Here is a 16,271-nt window from a genome sequence, read left to right as displayed (position 1 = left end):
CTACTGTAATTCGGATGCCGTTGTTTCAATCGAGACACCGGCACGAGGAGAGTCTTTGAAGACGAGTCTGCAATGAAGGAACAGTTTTTCGTTTTTTTTGCAGCGTGATTTCACCAAGTCGAGGGATATGTGAACGTAACCAGGTGTGGTGGCTTGCATCGTTCGATGCTCCTGCTCTGTCGCACTCAAGAACTATATCAATCTAGAAGAGCGCCTCCTGCCCCCTGTGTTGGTACGGGCACCCATTTTCCCTCTTGACAAGAAAGCTAATATGTTAACGGATAAGCCATTGCCTAGCAGACGGAGCAGAGAAGTTGGCTCTAATGCCCGTACACTCCTTCAGCCATATAGTAGCTCGAGACGATCTTCCGGTCTCGAGGTAGGTAAGTGGGACACCGCAGCGTTTTTGCCCTCCACAAAAAGGTGACGTTTTCAGCGAAACCACTGGAATTGACAAAGAACCGAGTTTGTCCTCGATTCAGTCTCTGCTTTTGATGCAGCGGCGGTCTACACCTCTTACTAAATCTTACACCTGCCGTGGAACTTGCCGACCGCGCAAATGCCCTAGACACCGGATGCAGATGTTCACATCAGCATGGGAGCTGTAGAAGCAAACAGGACCTAGACACGCGCCTACACGCGCATGTTCTCTACAGCGACTCCTAGATCGTCTGTAATCTCTACAACGAGATCTGCGAAAAACAACGGAGGGCCGGGACCAGCAAGAGGCGTCCTCTGCTCGCGAGGCAGGTGTTCGCTCTTAGAGCACGCTTTTCCGTAGCGGCATATGAACGACGTCCCGAATAAAAGCCGAATCCGTCAGCAGCATCACCAAGCGGTCGAGACCGATTCCCAGTCCAGCAGTCGGGGGGAGTCCGAGCATGAGTGCCGAGACAAATTCCTGAAGATAAACGCCGACAGAGACAGTGCGACCGCCACGGTGGAGACTCCCCAGGCCAGCAACCGACGCACACCAAGCAGACACAATCAAGCGGACGAACACCCGCAAGTTATCCTTCCACTTTTTTACGGGAAAACCACCGAGAGCACATGGGAAGAGCCACAGAAGCTTCACTAAAAAACCACATGGTAGAAAGGAACTTTTTATAGCGCTGGGGAACCGCGGACGTCAAGACACGAAGACAAAACTGCTTAAAATCCACGGACAGCAACCACGCAGAGCGGCTGGTCTACGACTAGAGTCACCGAACCCTGTACACGCATACTGCTCCATCAGTGGCGATCCCGCAGACAACCGAGTCGCCGCAAAAAGAACCTGACCGATGGTATTCTAGATGAAACCTGTACCTGATTTGGAACAGCTCCATCGGCTTTCGCTTCCTCTTGGCTTCTCGCCTCCGCTTGGTTGTTTGCCTCGAGCGTCTCTGGCGTCGTTCTCCCAGGACCCGTCGCGGGGGTGTCGGTGCCCTTTGCGATTCGTTGTTGGGAGTGAAAACGCCTTAGTTGCTCAAGAGGGTCCGTCAGTTCCGAGTATCCATCTGCCAGTTCCATGCCTGCGATATAAGTCTCAAATCTCTCTGCCACCGGAAACTTGCCTTCCTCGGGCAACTTTTCGGCAGCGAGAGGTGAGAGAGCGAGAGGAGTGTGGATGATGTGCGTCGGCTGTGTGAGTCGACTCTCCACCCACTCCTTGAAAGTGAAATCCATGAGTTCCTCGACAGACGTCAAACACGCTGGAGGCAACGCCTTACCGCAACTCTGCTTTGCCCTGGTCACTTTTCTCTTGTCCTCACCCTTCCCGTCAAGAGACAGAGGCGAGGGAGAGATCGAAGAACGGTGTTCCTGTCCTTCTTTCTCTGGGCACTCCTGCAGACGCCGCTCGACTTCCAAAAGGGCCTGAGACGCGGATACTGAGAAAGTGAAGACTAGTCAAAAGCGTATTCTCCTAGGCAAGTTATATAGGTCCACGGACGCTCGAATGAAGAACACCCAAGAACTCCGTTTTAGAAAATCAATTTGAAAATGTAAGAGCATGTATAAGCCTCCAGCCTATGGATCTCGGCACCCAAACCCACCCCCCTTTTGCCACCCGGGTGGTTTTTGCTGAGTACGGGCATGATGGAAAAGTTTTTTAAAACGTTTTTCTTTCACGGTAACTGACGGCAAGTTCGGAACAATGGCAAGTGCAGACGACGCGATGAATCCCCGGTACGGCGGTCACAATGAAGGAATCAGCACTTGGAATGAGATGAAACAAACAGTCCAGGGCAAACAACGCAGGACAGCCGCGTTCTAAACCGCAAATCCATGCGGCCGAGTCAACGAAAACAAACGAGACGCCTCTTCACTCTTGGAGAAAGTGAAACAGATCCCCCCCCTTCGCCAACACACAAGACTCTCCTCGCTTCCTTCACACCGAAAACAGTGAGTCGTTCGGTATCGCCCCGTAAAACAGAGAAAAGGACCTCGATGCTGTGACTCGCACATTTTTTAAAAGCCGTGCAGTTCTGCATGCACATCAGTTTCCGTACATCAATGCGCGCCTAGGTACGGAGCGCCTTTTGCGTGTATGCCGATGGAAGTCGAAGACTCTGTGGTATGCTGTTCACTCGTCTTTGCGCACTCAGAAACCTCCGCAGAAGCAGACAAGCTTACCTCTTGGTGCGAAAGACGTTCGAAATGGATTCCAGTGTACTCGTGGAGGGCCTCGACCATCGTCATTCTTCTCCAAGGACCCGACAAATTGATTTCATGTCCCTGCCAAGAAATGCGGCTTTCTCTGTCGTCGACTCCCTCTCGAGTTTTCGAAGCGTCGCCGGCTGTGCGTGGACCCCTGACATCAGCCTCGGCAGCCTTGCTTCTTCCCCACGGAGTGTACGATAACAGAGAGCTCAGGAACGAAAAGCGAGATGACGAGGGAGAAGAAACCGGCGAAGACGGCGGGAGAGCTCGTGACTCTGCGGCGCGTGACGCTTGGGTCCGCAGCGAAGCGATGCGACACGCACAGAGTCGAACGATTTCTTCTGTCAACGTCATCATGTCTTCGTACGTCCAAAACGTCGCGTAGGCCTCCATAGACAGAAATTCGGGTTGGTGTCTCCACGAGATGCCCTCGTTTCGGAAGCAGCGCCCAATCTCGAAGACCTGCGCTCTCGACAGAGCAGCAGCCAAGACTCCACAGAGCAAGACACATTGGAATGTAGAAACTGGTGCACTTCACTGAGGCAGGCACACAAGCGAGCACATATGAATATATATATATATATATATATGTACACAACTATACATACATATATAGTCATGTTTGGAAAGATACGCACATTTGTTTATCTATTTTTATATTTGTATGTCTGTGCGTAGGACAAATGGTGGGTGGGCAGAGGCTCCAGAGGGGGAAAGCTTCTCCCCGGTTTCTACCGTTCAGGACAAGCCGTGCAGAAGTCGTGTCATCACTTGGAAAACAACAGCGTTCGGTGAGAGAGAACTTTGAAGAAGAAACCCAGGTGAAAAAGACAGATTTTAACAGAGAGGAACGTCGTGTGAAGGAGAACTTATTCTCAGTCGGTGCAGGCGTTGCTCCTGAAGTCGGAGCCGCAAAACGCCCCCCCGAAAATCTGCATTTCCAGGATTTCCACGGCCATCTCTACGGAGAACCTTGCCAATTCATCCCGGCAAAATTCAGCAGTCGCGCGTGCTTTGTGACTTGTTTTTCCTGAACATGTTTCGAATTATGATGCTTGCTTTGTTGCCACTGAAGAGCAGGGGCACCGTCGCTCCGGCAATCCAGCGACGAATGTAAATACGAACGCAAGAAGAAAATAGAAAGATCTGCCGAAGACACTCACCTTGTCAGAGACGCCACTGACAACCAGACGCTTCAGTGCAAGTTCCGGGGCGATCCTCAGGTGTACTGGCAGGTCCAGCTGAAAGCGCCGAGACACAGAAATCGCAGCATCGAAGTGGAGACAAGTTCAGTGGAATAGGAACTGCAGAGACACAGGAGTTCCCTGTCTTGAAGCGTAGGAGGGCGTGAAGCCTCAGGCATTAGCTGAGTTTTGGAGGCCTTGTGATTCTTCCTGACAGCAACAACAGCTTTTCGAGACTGGCGACAAAGGCACAGACCACCTCAAAACACGGAGAGATGTTTCAGGGCGAAACGGAACATACCAGAAAAACTGAAACCCAATGGAGAAAAAGCGAAGGACGGAACATGGCGAGAGGGAACCCACTAAAGCACAAAGGAGAACGCAGAAGAAAGGTCGACACTCGGACAAAGAACGTCGACAGAAAACGAGAGAGAAGAGAAAGCGAGACGGGAGAAATGAGGAAGCGACGGTGTGGAGTGGAGATGAAGAGCAACCTGGAAGGAACGTTTGTGTCCTGTAGCTTGCATGCCTTTAAGCGCCTCGAATCCAATGAACGGCTTACCGCATGTAGGTGAGACTCAAAGAGCCGGGCGGTCGGTGTGTCTTTCTCTTCTTCATTCTCGCGTCGGCCTTCAACAGTCTGATCCTCTCGCTTCTCTTTCCATTTCTGCCCTGTAGAAGTCTGCTGTGTCTGCAAGGGATGTCCAGAACCGTCGAAACCGTCTTCCTCGCCTGCGCGTCCGGACGCCTTCTCTTCCTGCTCTGCGTTCTCGGCTTTCGCCTCCTTCTCGTTGGAGGCCCTGGCGTGAGGCGCGCCGTGCAGCACTGCAGTGTCGACTTCGAGAAAGGCTTCCGACAAGAGTTTTTCTCTCACGGTTTGAATAATAAACGAACGAAGTCGAAGGATCTCTCGGAGCCGCCCCGAGCAAAGAATCTGAGCATCTCGTTGGGGAGAAGGCAGCGAACGAAGCGCCGCAGAGACGCTGGCCGGCCCGTCGGCCCAGGCCGACCCTGCAGCCGCCGAGAACGGAGCCGCGTGAGCGCGCGCCGCGGCAGCGCGCAGAGACGCCGGACGAAGCTCACCTCCTTGGAGAACGTCTGTGGCCGAGAGAACAGCCGCGCCAGTGTCGAGAGGCGGCGCTCTCCCGCGTCTGCCTGCCCGCCGACCCTCCGAGAAAGAGACCGCGGAAGGCGACTTCGATCCCGGAGAGACTCGCGGCAAGGCGAGAGAGCGGGAGAGAGAGAGGGAGAGAGAGAGGGAGAGGTCGAGAGGCAACAGGCGCTTCGCGACGAGGTGGAGACCGCCTACGCGCGCGACGTCGAGGGTGAGTTCGTTTCTCTGCGTCCGTCGAATGTGACCGCGAGCAAGAAGAAAGTCGCCCAAGTCCAGGAAGGGAAGAATGGCGACGGCAGGGAGTGTGTGAGGAAGGGAGGATGTCGGCGATCCCAGTCTCGCCAGGTCGCCGCTGAGGGCGGAGGCAGACGGAGACAGGCCTTGCGCAGGCGCATGGTCAGCCGAGTCTGCGAGCGAATGCCGAAAAGCGGAAGGCGCCGCAGCACTGAGCGAAACAAATAGCTGAAGCTTGGATTCGTCGGAAGGACTGAAAAGGTCGATGAACATGCCTCCGTTGCGAATGCTCTGAATGCGGCCTGCGACTGCGACGAGGTCCGGCGCAGCAGCCTCACCTGCCGGGAGGTCCCGGAATTTCTCGTGAAGCACAGAGGGAGAGGACAGCACCGCCGGGAAGAGCGACAAAAGCCAAGACGTCGGAGGAAAGGGAGACAACGAAAGCTCCCGGACGAGACACGACGCCTTGGACAAACGCGAGACATACTCGGAAGAAGACGACGAAGACGGGGGAGAAGAGGAAGGAGACGAGGACGGAGACGAGGAGGGCGACAAGAGGGAAGGTAACGAAGAAGAGGAAGAAGAGGAAGACGGGAAGGCAGGTGAAGCTGTAGTGGAGGAAGGAAGCATGCGTGCTGGGTACGGAACCGCTCTCAGGGTGTGGAGAAAAGAAGCCTTCTCTCGAGAAAAGAACGGCAGAGGCGACGCAGGAGAGATTGCGTCAGCTTGTGGAAGCGGCCCTCTCAGGAGGTCGAAGGGTGTCTGTGTCTCTCCACTGGAGTCGCGCGCCATGCGTCGTTCTGTGTTTCCTCCAGCGAATACACTGTCTTTCCCCGTCCCCGCCAGCGGCCTCCTTCGTCTTCCCCACTCGGTCCTGGCTGCCCACACAGGCCTTGCTGCCCACGACCGTGCACATTTTTCTCCATCTTTCCGCCCATTTTCCTCTCCGTCTTCGTCTCGGTCTTTGCCTCTCCAGTACAGAGGCGTCCGAGAGACCAGTCGCGACGGTAGGAAGAGCAGACGCCGATCTCTTCTGCTCTCTTCGTCGCTTCTGTCTCGCACCCGGTCCGAGAGAGAGCGAGCCGCGGGCCACTGGAGACTGGTGAAAGCACGCAAGAAGACTTCCTCTCGGCCTCTGAGGTGTGACACCGCAGAGACAGGCGAGCGACGCAGCGAGGCGGCGAGCGAGAGGCCAAGCGTGGAGAGAGACGGCGGCGAGGGACGGTGGCGCGAAGAAAAGAGACAAGAGGAAGACACAGGTTCGGATGGAGCTGCGACGTTTCTCAACTGAAGGCGAGAGCGAAGGGTCTTCGAGGGAAGACTGAGGCCAGCACAGGCTGGAGGCCAGAGAAGAGAAGCGAGAAGAACGAGAGAGGTGGAAAACAGAGGTGACAAAAGGCGATACATCTTTCGATGACTCACCTTGCTGCAGTAGTTGATCTGTCGGGATCTTGAATAAGATGGCGACATCTTTTTACCTGTACGTCTGTACGGCGATTTCGCGCGACGACGCCCAGAAGGATCTTCGGTGATCCTCGCTCTCCTGCTTTTACGAAGACATGGTGTCCAGGGCGTTCTCCTTCCTTCTTCTCTTCGCCGCGAAACGCGAAGCAGCCTCAGTCGCCAGAGAGAGAAAAAACTGGAAAGCGATGGCAGACGAGAAGGAAAAAACGTTGATTGGCAGGCGACAACAGAGCGAGGCAGAAAGACACTCCGACTCTAGATGGAGACGCGGTGAAAGAAAACGTGACGCCTCGCGAGCGTTTCCCGGAGCCTTTGCTCCTTTGCTGTCAAGCAAGACGGAAAATCTCGTGAAACCGACGAGCCGTTTCTTCTTTTGTTCCGTCTTCAAAGAAGACTGGAGCACTCTGTCATCGCGGAGACACACGAGACATGCACACTTCATATTCAGGCGCGCATGCGGCTCGAAAGGCGACGGCGGAAAACTCTCGGAGATGTGGCTCACAAGTCAGTGTCTTTCCTGTTTCTTCCGGGTTTCGTTCCTTTCTCTGGGACGCAAGAAGAAAGGAAAAAGAGTTCATCGCAGGAAAGGTCGAATTCCGCCACAAAGCCTTCTCCCGGGGCAGGCGAAGCAACGCAGCCGCCGCGACAAGTTCCGCAGCCAGCACGGCCCTCGTCGAGGGAAAAACGCGCAGTTCTCGTCGGGGCTGAGGCGCGCGATTTACCCTACACTTTCTTCCTCGGAGGTGTCTGCTCGACTCTGCTGTCTGTCTCGAAACTCTGCTTCAGAACGGAAGACAAGCAGAGCCGTAACTCCCTCCCGCATCTAAATATGCAGCATACACGCTCTAGGTGTTTCTCTCAGTGATCCGGTGTTCGTAGCGAGGCGAGTAAAATCCCCGGAAAGCGAGGAGACTTTGAGAGGGAAAGAAAGTATCGTTTAGCGAAACCTTTCTGTCGCCGTGGTTTTCCACGGGCACTGCCCCTTTGCGCGTAGCACAGCCACTGGGCAAAAATTCAAACCCCTCAGATACGTTTTTTCTTTCTTTGTCTTTTTTAGCGAGGGTCCGCGTCAGGTTTAGAATCCGGCGCCTTTGCGGCAGTCGCGGAGGTTACGCCTACTTTCGTCGCCAAGTGACCACCTGTGAAAGGTTCGAAAGTCACCAGCAAATGCGGAGACGCAGCTACACGCCGAGAGGAATTCCAGCAGTAAACTAAGATATGCAGAGTGGAAGAGAAACGCTCAGTCTGGATCGGTCCTCTACTCCTGGCGAGCGCCACGGATTGGACGCGGTCTCCGAAAGTGTTTCGCTGAAACTGTCGAATGTCCAGAGCCCAGCGGTGTTCAGGTTTGCCTGGAACCTGTAGTTTTTTTCGGAAAATTTGCGGCGGCAGAAAACACGGAAACGAAGTGCATGAACGCAGTGGGTTCTCGCCCTCCGAGGAAGCTAGGCAGCACCTGACGCATCTGTTTTTTCTCAAAGAATGGGAGGCCTGACGTCACAGTTGTGCCTCGACATAGTTTTTCAGCGTTCGAGACGGCAGAACGGGGAGCTGTGCGCTTTCACAGACATTCAACAGGACGTTTATTATTGTATTTCCTTTCGGTTGAAAGCCTGAACTCGTAGGTTTCTTCTAAACAAGCCTCAGCGATGAAAGACCTCTTTTTTTTCTCTACTAGCTAGGTGTAGTTATCCGTATGTCCCCCTCACGAAGCTCCGTTTTTTTCAGTAGAATAGACCGTCGTCGTCTTCGTCGTCCCCAACTTCGCATGTCCAGCCGAGTCTCACGGGACTCTCGGTGGCGCGCATGCTCTGAGCATCAGCCCAGACTTCCTCATCCGAATCCTCCCCCTCGTTTCCAGGGATTTTTTCTGTTTCGTCTTCTCGCCCGCGGCTTTGAGTTCGTCCCGAGCGTTGACGATTCGCAGAGCTTTCGCGCGTCGCGGCTGCGGTTTGACTATCTTCAGTGAACTCTGCATCCGTAACGTCCTTCGCGCCTTTCCTTCCCCCTAGCTCTCTCGCGCCAGACAGCATTCGCGGGGTGTCTCCCACTGAGCTTCTTCCGGGCACCTGCCCGATGGAAAAAACGAGGTGGCCTTCGCTCATGGGCATGCGTTCTCGGGAATCGTTTGCCCGGTCGTTTTTCGTTTTCGTTTGTCGCGAATCTAGAACTTTCGACGCGCATTGCCTGTCCGTCCTATAACTCTGTGGCATGAAAGTCCTGCCCCTCCACTGATTGGCGACTTCGTCCTTCCTCGAGTGTCGCGCATCTCGCGCCTCGCGTTTCCCTTCCAGAGAGCTTCTCGAGTCTCCTACAGTTTGAGGTGCTTCCTCCGCTTCAGCAGACGTTTCGTCGACCCTGCTGGCGGGCGACAGGAGGTGTCGAGACGCCTCGCTCAGTGCGACTTGCCTCGGCACTGTCTCCTGGGGGTTTCTTTGTTTTCGATGTTCCTCGCGATGCTCCTCGACCTCTCTTTCTTCTTCCCTTGGCCAGGTGCCTTGGTCTGCTTCTTCCTCGCCTTTCACGCAGGCAGAACGGACTGAGCGCTGGAGGCTTCTGAGGTCCGCCCCGAATTCTGGGCCAGCGCGAACCCAGGTCCGGCTGCTCTTCAGCGTGGCTGCGGAGTGCGCGTTTTCTGATTCGTCTGCGAACGCCTCTTGTTCGAAAAGTCTCAGGCGAGCCGTTCCTGCAGCACACCACCCAGCGAACGTGACAGTCCACTCAAAACGGCAGATCAGTGAGGGATGTGGACAGCCGAACAAACGGTAGGTCCTGGATCGCTTCATGCTTCACACGACAAAGTCAGGTCGATGCTCCTATCCAGGCTCCGCCACCAGACACACCTTTTCCACTCTCACCTGGCTTCTCTTTGCGTGGAGTGCCCGCCGTTGAGTAGCGCGGCGAGTCTGTGTCCGCGCGTTTCCTTCTTCGAGCATGCATTCCCATTTTCTCTTTCGCCGCTTGCGGGAGCTGCAGGGGGGCGCCTTCCTCATGTTGTGGGAGGCACTCCGGCGTCTCTGCCGAATCGCGGAACTCGAACGCCTCCGCACAAAAACGCGCAGCCACGTCTGTCGAACTGCTTCGCTCGGAACAGGAAAAACATTCTGCCTCGCCATTCAACTCATTCGGTGCAAGCGACGGTGAGGGGTGCGGGCGCCGCGGCGCGGCAGCCTCCCAACGCTGGTTTCTGGAGCTCGGGAAAGCGGGTGCGTCTTGCGCTTCCGAATGGCCCTCGGATGTCTGTACCTCTGCTGAACTCCCTGACTCTGCTTCCACCTTCTTTCCGGCATCCTGCCAGGAGTCTCGACTGCCGTGGTGCGCGCCGAGCCAGTTCGTGGAAGAAGGTCGTCGTTCCGGCTCGCCGAAAGCGGCGTCCTCACGCCTGCAGCTGCTTCTCTCCGCGTTCTCAAGTGTAGCCTCGCTGTCCGAACTCCCTCGCTCTTCGTCTCGCCCAAGCCGCGCCGTGGCGTCTCCACTTTGACTGGCGCCCTCCGTCCGTGTGTTGTTCGCGCTGCCACAAGTGACTTGTGCGTTCTCTTCGTCGCCGCTTGGCACCTCGGGAATCTCCTCCAGAAAGCAGGAAGAAGTGGAGATTTCTGTGCCGAGAGCGACGGCCAGCGCCGCCGCTGGGCACCGGTGGAACGGCGACGTCGGACTGGAGGCTACGCGGAAGCGAGCTGCGACGGCGGCTCTTCCTGTCGCGCTCCGAGGATATGGAACGGCGCCTGGAACCGTGGCGGCGACAGAGGCAGCGAGGGGAGAGTAAGGGGAGACGGACGTTTCTACGCGCGACATGGCTCCGAAAAGGTTCATCCGCCCTGCGGAGGCAAGGAGCAGAGACGCGTAGCGCGACGCGGGCGAGAAAAATGGCGTCTGGACTGCTTCTGAAGGTTGACGCTGCCCCTGGAGACTCGCCTGGCTCTGCGGAGAAGCACCTGCCTCCACGCATGAAAGGGAGGCACCTCTCGGGGAAAGCGAAAACTCAACACACGCCGGGACTCCAGAGGGCCTCGGGTCGGCGTTTCCCCTGGGGCTTTGAGGTTCTTGGCCGGGCGCACTTGCTTCCACAGAAAGTAAGGAGCTGCTCAAACGGGGCAGAGACAAATAGGGAGACAGACGCGGAGACGGCAAACCGGACACAGGCGAACTCGGAGGCGGCGGTGGGCAAGCGCCCTCGTCCGAATCGTTGTCTGCGAAAACCTCTCGGTGCTGTTGGAGATGCGGCAATAGACGGTCGAGCCCAGAGGGTGAACAAGGGAGCAAGTGACAGGAAGGAGAAGACCGAGAGGCTGCGACAGACCGAAGTTGAGGTCGGGGCGAATCCGAAACAAAGTGGACCCCTCGGTGAACTGCAGTGTCGGGAGCGGCGCCCATCCCAGGCTCGCTGGCATGCAAGCTACGCCCACTGAGAAGGCCCCCCATGTTCGTCTCGCCTGTCTCTTTTCCTCCATTCTCTTCGTCTCCTCGGTCTCGCACTGTCGTTCTGGACGCCAGCGCTGGCTCTTCCGAGGTTGGCATCAGTCGATAAGCTGTCGCAGCGTCCTCAGAAGACTGAGTGCCGAGACAGACATGATGGCGCGTCTCAGGCGGGAGGCGCTCGAATCCAAGGGCCAGCACAGCGGGGTTCGCTTTCCAGGAATTTGACGAGAAAGAACGGTGAACTCCTAGGTTCTCCGACCCCAGCAGCAGGGCTGTTTGCAGGCGACCTTCACTACGAGACCTTTTCCGAAGCTGGTGGATCCTGTCGAGGTGCTTGCGAGTCCCAGAAACGCTTTGCCTCACTTCTGCGTTGTCTTGGTCACTGCAGGCGCCTTCTCCGGCGTCATGTTCCGAACTCTCCAGGAAGCGAAACGCGTCACCCGCAGGAGATCGAGAAAGCGGCGTCGCCCTTCGGACCCCAGCGGCGGTCGCGGGGCCGCCGCCCGCGGGAGTCCCCACGAGGGCAAAAGCTGGCGTCCGGGCCTCTCCTGTGTCGTGGCGCACATACGGCGAAGAAAACAGTTGGTCGGGGTCAGTCTTCGCATCCAGGGATAGCAGATGCTGGAACTCGCTGTCCGCCTGCATGCACTGTTCGCGGAGAATCGAGCAGGCGCGATCGAGGGACCGGTGAGGCAGCAGAGCAATTTCGCGAGCGTCCTGAAGCACATCGACGGCGAGAAGAACTTCGAGTAACCTGCAAAGACCGCAGAGACCTAGAAACCATTGTGGGAAGTGGAGTCAAAGGCTGACTGGTGTCGAGCAGAGGTACTTCGGAAAGAGCAACTTGCCTGCACACGACGTCGGCATTCATATGTGCCTTCGCATGGACGCGTCAGTCTATTACTGTAAGGAAATGAAGACCTATGGGAGCCTCTGTGTCGAGCATAGGGGGGCACCATTGTCTTCTGTGTTTTCTGCTGACAGTGGCGCGTCCGGATCTTTCGTGTGAAAGCTACATGTATCGAGGGGTGTAAACATCTCGTAGTCCGACAGTTCCGGTGTCAAGCGCGTGAGGGCACACTGTAGATCGGAGAAACAGAGACATCACAGTTCTGAAGAGGACTCCAGTTACAACATGCAGAGAGCAAGTCCTTCATGATGACTGCTGCACACCACGACGCTAATGAACGGATTTTATAGGCGAGTCACCCTGTTTGGAGTTCATCCGCCTACAAGCGTAAGATTACTCCGCATCGTGTGAGTACCCAGGATGCAGGAACTCCAGCTATGCGACAGAGACAACCGAGTTCTTTGTTGGTGAGATCCACAGCCATGTCCTTTGACGCGAGCACAGCGACTCAGGGTGTCTGGGACTTCAGCGTTCGACAGAACTGAGCTTATGCCACAACAGTGCGTACCCTTGGAAAAAGGATGCGCTGGGGGGGTCCACTTCGCACAAAGCCCCAGTGCCGCCGACAATTTCTGGGAGATGGTCACTGACGGGGAAGCACAGAACGTGGCTGATGGAGATGAAGACCATCCAAACACTCATGAGGATGTTGTGGTACAAGTCCTGCAAGCGGCAGCGTACACCCAGGAGAACCGCGCGAGATGACCGAGACGCGAACGCATTTTCTCGAACAGCGGCAAAAGCGACGACACGGCACAGCTTTGGACGTGAACGCAGGTTCGACCTCGAGTGTGGCAGGCCGCCAACTGGAGCGAGAAGGGATGTGGAGCTTCCAGGTGCTTTTGCTGAAGAGCAACGCACTGTTTCGGCGCTTCAGTGTCTTTCTCGACGGCTTGTGGCAGCAGCTTATGGCACAGACAGAGAGGCAAATCGTTTCAGCGACACTCCACGCCGAAGAAGGGAAGGACTGGCTTCTGTGGCAGTCCGAGGCAGCCACAACGCCCTTCGAGAGGCGTCGCAGGAAGAGTTGGGTGAGGAGCGGTGCTTCGAACTCGACACAGCGGAGTGTGTGATTTGTGGTGGCTCTGCACCCGATCCGAGCGTCCACGGCTTTGTCGGTGTTTCTCGAGTCCGCCTTTCGCTTGTCGGTGCGCGACCTGGACAGGGAGGCCGTTTGCTTCAGTCTGTGCGGGTGGAGAACCTACCGCCATTTGTTCGGCCGCGAAAATCGTGTTTCCTTCGATGAGGCCGACGCTGAGGAGCGTCCGGATGGCGAGGCGTTGCCAGACTTGGAAGAAGACGAGGACTTTGATGGACAGGAACTTCTGCAGGGGTTTGTAGGGCCGAAGAAGAGGTTCCGTGCAGAGGTAGAACTGGAGGAGTGAAAGCATGCAAGTGAAGACGGAGGCGAGAAGCGCGACAGAGGTCAGCCCAGGCATGCCGAGAAAGTGCGACCACTGGAGACTCGTCTCTCTCGGCTCTGAAGGGGACACCGCTGGGCTGGGAGAGGGCGAGCGGAGGACATCGCTTTCTGTTAAAAGGGGGAGAGAAACGGGCAGGGACAGGAAGGCGGGAGCTGAAGACAGAACGGTCCACACGGAAGAGACTCCCGCCACAGAGGAAGGAAAGGAACCTGACGCCTGGTCGAGGGAAGAGTCCAGTGCGGGAGAAGGCCCTGAAGACACAAGGGAGAAAAAGGAAGGCGGCCTCGTCGCCGGGAGGCTTTCTTCCGGTCGTAACCGAGGTGCCGCCGGCGTCGCGTTTGAGACCGGTGGGAAAACAGGTGGAGGAGAAACCGCCGAGGCAACGAAGAGCGCTGCACCAGGTTTCATCGCGAGAGCCTGGAGAAGAGAGACGATGCCGACAAGAGGGACGACGAGGACAAATTGCATGACCCCCACTTTGAGGTAACGGAGAATGTGCGGCCCAGGATGAAAAGAAGGAAAGAACAGATTGAATGGCGGCACCGGCTTCACCAGCTTCGGGTCGCAGGCGAGGGCCATGGAGATGCAGCGATCGTTTCCTGGCGCAAGACACAGACTGCCAAAAGAAGCGTGAAGCACACAAGCGGTCGTCGAGCGACTGAGAGCAATTCGACACTCGAGAAGAAGACAGTCGGCGAACTGGAGTTCGCGGTTCGCAGGGGAGCGAAAGGCGCTCTGGGCAGTCCGGAGATGCGGCGAATCTGTGGGTGAAAATTCGTAGCCTAAAACGTGGTAGGTGCGTGACTGAGGAGCACACAAAACACTACGCAGATGTTTGCAGATCCACGGACACACCGTGGACCTCGAAAGCAGTGGCGATTCACTGAGTCGAAGCTGAATGAGTTGAACTGTAGTTTCCTAAGACATGCAGAAGTTACTCCTTATCGAGTACGGTATAGGTGTCACGCATTAAATGGTGTTATAAATGGTGTTACCACGTGTACTAGCAGCGACAGAAGCGACCACAACATGCGATGAATGCGCTATTCACAAAGGCAGCAGCCTTCTTCTAAGGAAGCGTTTTCTGTCCTTGTCTCGGCCTTCCTTCCAGGTCTCGTCCGTCGCTCTTGAATGTTGGTACATTCACAGCTAATTGTCCTGCGAAAAGTGCGAAGTTCGTGCTTTCCATGGAAACGCGCTGACAACAAAAGCCTGGTAGTCCTCCCGGAAGCTCACAACCAAAACGCTCGTCTCCTCACCACAGCAGTTGATCATGAGAACAAGAAAGCTGTAGAGGGCGACTGCTTGCGCGAGGTCTCGGAGAAAGTCGATAAAAACCTCCTCCAGTCGAGCTCCAGAGGAAACTGGTTCATCAGTTCCGGCGATCAGGGTCGAAAGCGAGTCCTTGAAGGGCACCGCAGCATTCAGGGGGAGGCGTCTCGAGCGCGCAAAGGCTTCTCCGGCTTCCCCACCTACCGCGGCCAGACTTGAAGCAGCAGCCGGCGGCGCTGCTGACCAAAACGCGAAGTTCGAGGCGAGAGAGGCGGCCGACAAGGTGGGATCAGACTCGGGTGAAATGCTCAGGAGGGTGTGAGCAAAGTAAATGAGAGAGGCGAGGGCAAATGCAGGACCGACCAAGCAGATGCGGCAGACGTAGCGCTGGAGGTGCGGCTCGTAGTAGTTTGTCAGGTGCTTGTACACGAGAGTGGAAGAAATGGTGATACACGCAAGACAACAGCCTATCGAAACGAAGAGGAGAAAGAGGAAGATCGGGGGAAGCGAGAACAGCGAAGACAGCGCGAGAGGGAGGCGCGAGACAGACAGCGAATCGGCCAGGACACGACCGTCCGACCGCGGCGGACCTAAAGGGCTTGATGACTCGGTGGAATCCCTGGACTGCAGAGAAGTCGCCAGAACTGGCGAAGAAACGCCGTGTGCCATGTTGCCTTGGTCATCAGCAGAAGGCGACGTTGTCCGCGCAGAGTCCGTCGGATGTGGATTTGCAGAAACGGAAGGATCCTCCGAGGCTTCTCGGCGCCCGTCGACTTCGCCCCTGACGGGTGAGTCTCGCTGCGCCTTTTTTGTGTAGCTGCCGTCTAGCTTGATGCCCCCGACAGCCACAACGTGGCTGCTGCGCGTTTCCCCAGGTAGTGAGATTTTGTCGATGTCGACATTTCTGCTCAGAGCGCCAGTTCCCTTCCGACTCATGTGCATGACTTGCCTCAGTTGTTCAACTCGAGTGTGCGGCAGAAGAACTCCGAAAAAGAGAAACAGGCAGAAGAAAAAGACGAGGAACGCAAGAAAAGCTGATCGCCGCCTTTGCCTCCACGACGCAGGAGGCTGGACCAGGGCAGGCAGTGTGAAGAACCCCCTGGCAGAACTGGAAGCAGCGAGGAGCCGGAAGTGCGAGGGCGCACACGGTTTGGCCGAGAAAGGAGACGAAGAGAAAGCGGTAGGAAAGCCGTCACTGCTTGAGCTCGAAGGGCGGCACTCCCTTGCGTTGGCGAGCTGTGAGATGCGAGAAAACGATGCAAACTTTGGAGCGCGAAGAAGACGTGGTGTCACAGCACCCGAGACGACACTCGGCTTGTTTTCTGAGAGAAGAGCTCTGCAGTCAGGGGAACTGGAGGCCGCCAGCCGCGGAGGGCGAGATCGACGATGACACCGGCGCGGTTCGTTTGCCTTTCGCGGTTGAGATCTGCGAGTTTTTTCGAATCCAGCTGGGATGCCCGTGGACCCCGAGTGCGTTAAAGAATGCAGAGACTGAGTAGAAGATCTGCCGCCGGAAACGGGAGAAGAAGCAGTGGACGGCGGGGTTGAGGGAGCAACAACGCAACTCAACAGCGGCGTTGCAGACTTACACGGGGACGCTGGAGTGA

At 56.3% G+C, this 16,271-nt stretch overlaps 2 protein-coding genes across 2 annotated transcripts; both read right to left on the bottom strand.

The window, feature by feature from the left end:
• Positions 1-41: 41 nt before the first annotated feature.
• Positions 42-7,538, bottom strand: TGME49_220350 (tRNA ligases class II (D, K and N) domain-containing protein). Its single transcript, XM_002371519.2, has 5 exons — positions 4,390-7,538; positions 3,807-3,884; positions 2,617-3,105; positions 1,309-1,857; positions 42-901 (listed from the first exon to the last, which is right to left on the bottom strand). The coding sequence occupies exons 1-5, from the start codon at positions 6,643-6,645 to the stop codon at positions 761-763; spliced, it is 3,513 nt and encodes a 1,170-aa protein (XP_002371560.1). The 5' UTR covers positions 6,646-7,538; the 3' UTR covers positions 42-760.
• Positions 7,539-8,363: 825 nt separating this feature from the next.
• Positions 8,364-16,062, bottom strand: TGME49_220340 (hypothetical protein; the record flags this gene model as incomplete). The annotated part of the gene is made up of 5 exons (XM_002371518.2): positions 14,652-16,062; positions 13,174-13,991; positions 12,477-12,631; positions 9,498-11,812; positions 8,364-9,325 (listed from the first exon to the last, which is right to left on the bottom strand). The coding sequence occupies exons 1-5, from the start codon at positions 15,604-15,606 to the stop codon at positions 8,364-8,366; spliced, it is 5,205 nt and encodes a 1,734-aa protein (XP_002371559.1). The 5' UTR covers positions 15,607-16,062.
• Positions 16,063-16,271: the final 209 nt, after the last annotated feature.

Source organism: Toxoplasma gondii, chromosome V (assembly GCF_000006565.2).
Source record: "Toxoplasma gondii ME49 chromosome V, whole genome shotgun sequence".
NCBI lineage: Eukaryota > Apicomplexa > Conoidasida > Eucoccidiorida > Sarcocystidae > Toxoplasma > Toxoplasma gondii.
Note: the sequence above shows the minus strand (reverse complement) of the source record. Positions and strands in the feature narration are given on the sequence as shown.

What these genes read in the sequence shown, in the direction of transcription:
- TGME49_220350 (XM_002371519.2), bottom strand. Translation starts at nt 6,645, where the DNA reads ATGTCGCCATCTTATTCAAGATCCCGACAGATCAACTACTGCAGCAAG. An exon ending in TTGAGTCTCACCTACATGCG is followed by an intron (nt 3,885 to 4,389) that starts GTAAGCCGTTCA and finishes CGGCGCTTTCAG; the next exon opens with CTGGACCTGCCAGTACACCT. An exon ending in AACGTCTTTCGCACCAAGAG is followed by an intron (nt 1,858 to 2,616) that starts GTAAGCTTGTCT and finishes TCCGCGTCTCAG; the next exon opens with GCCCTTTTGGAAGTCGAGCG.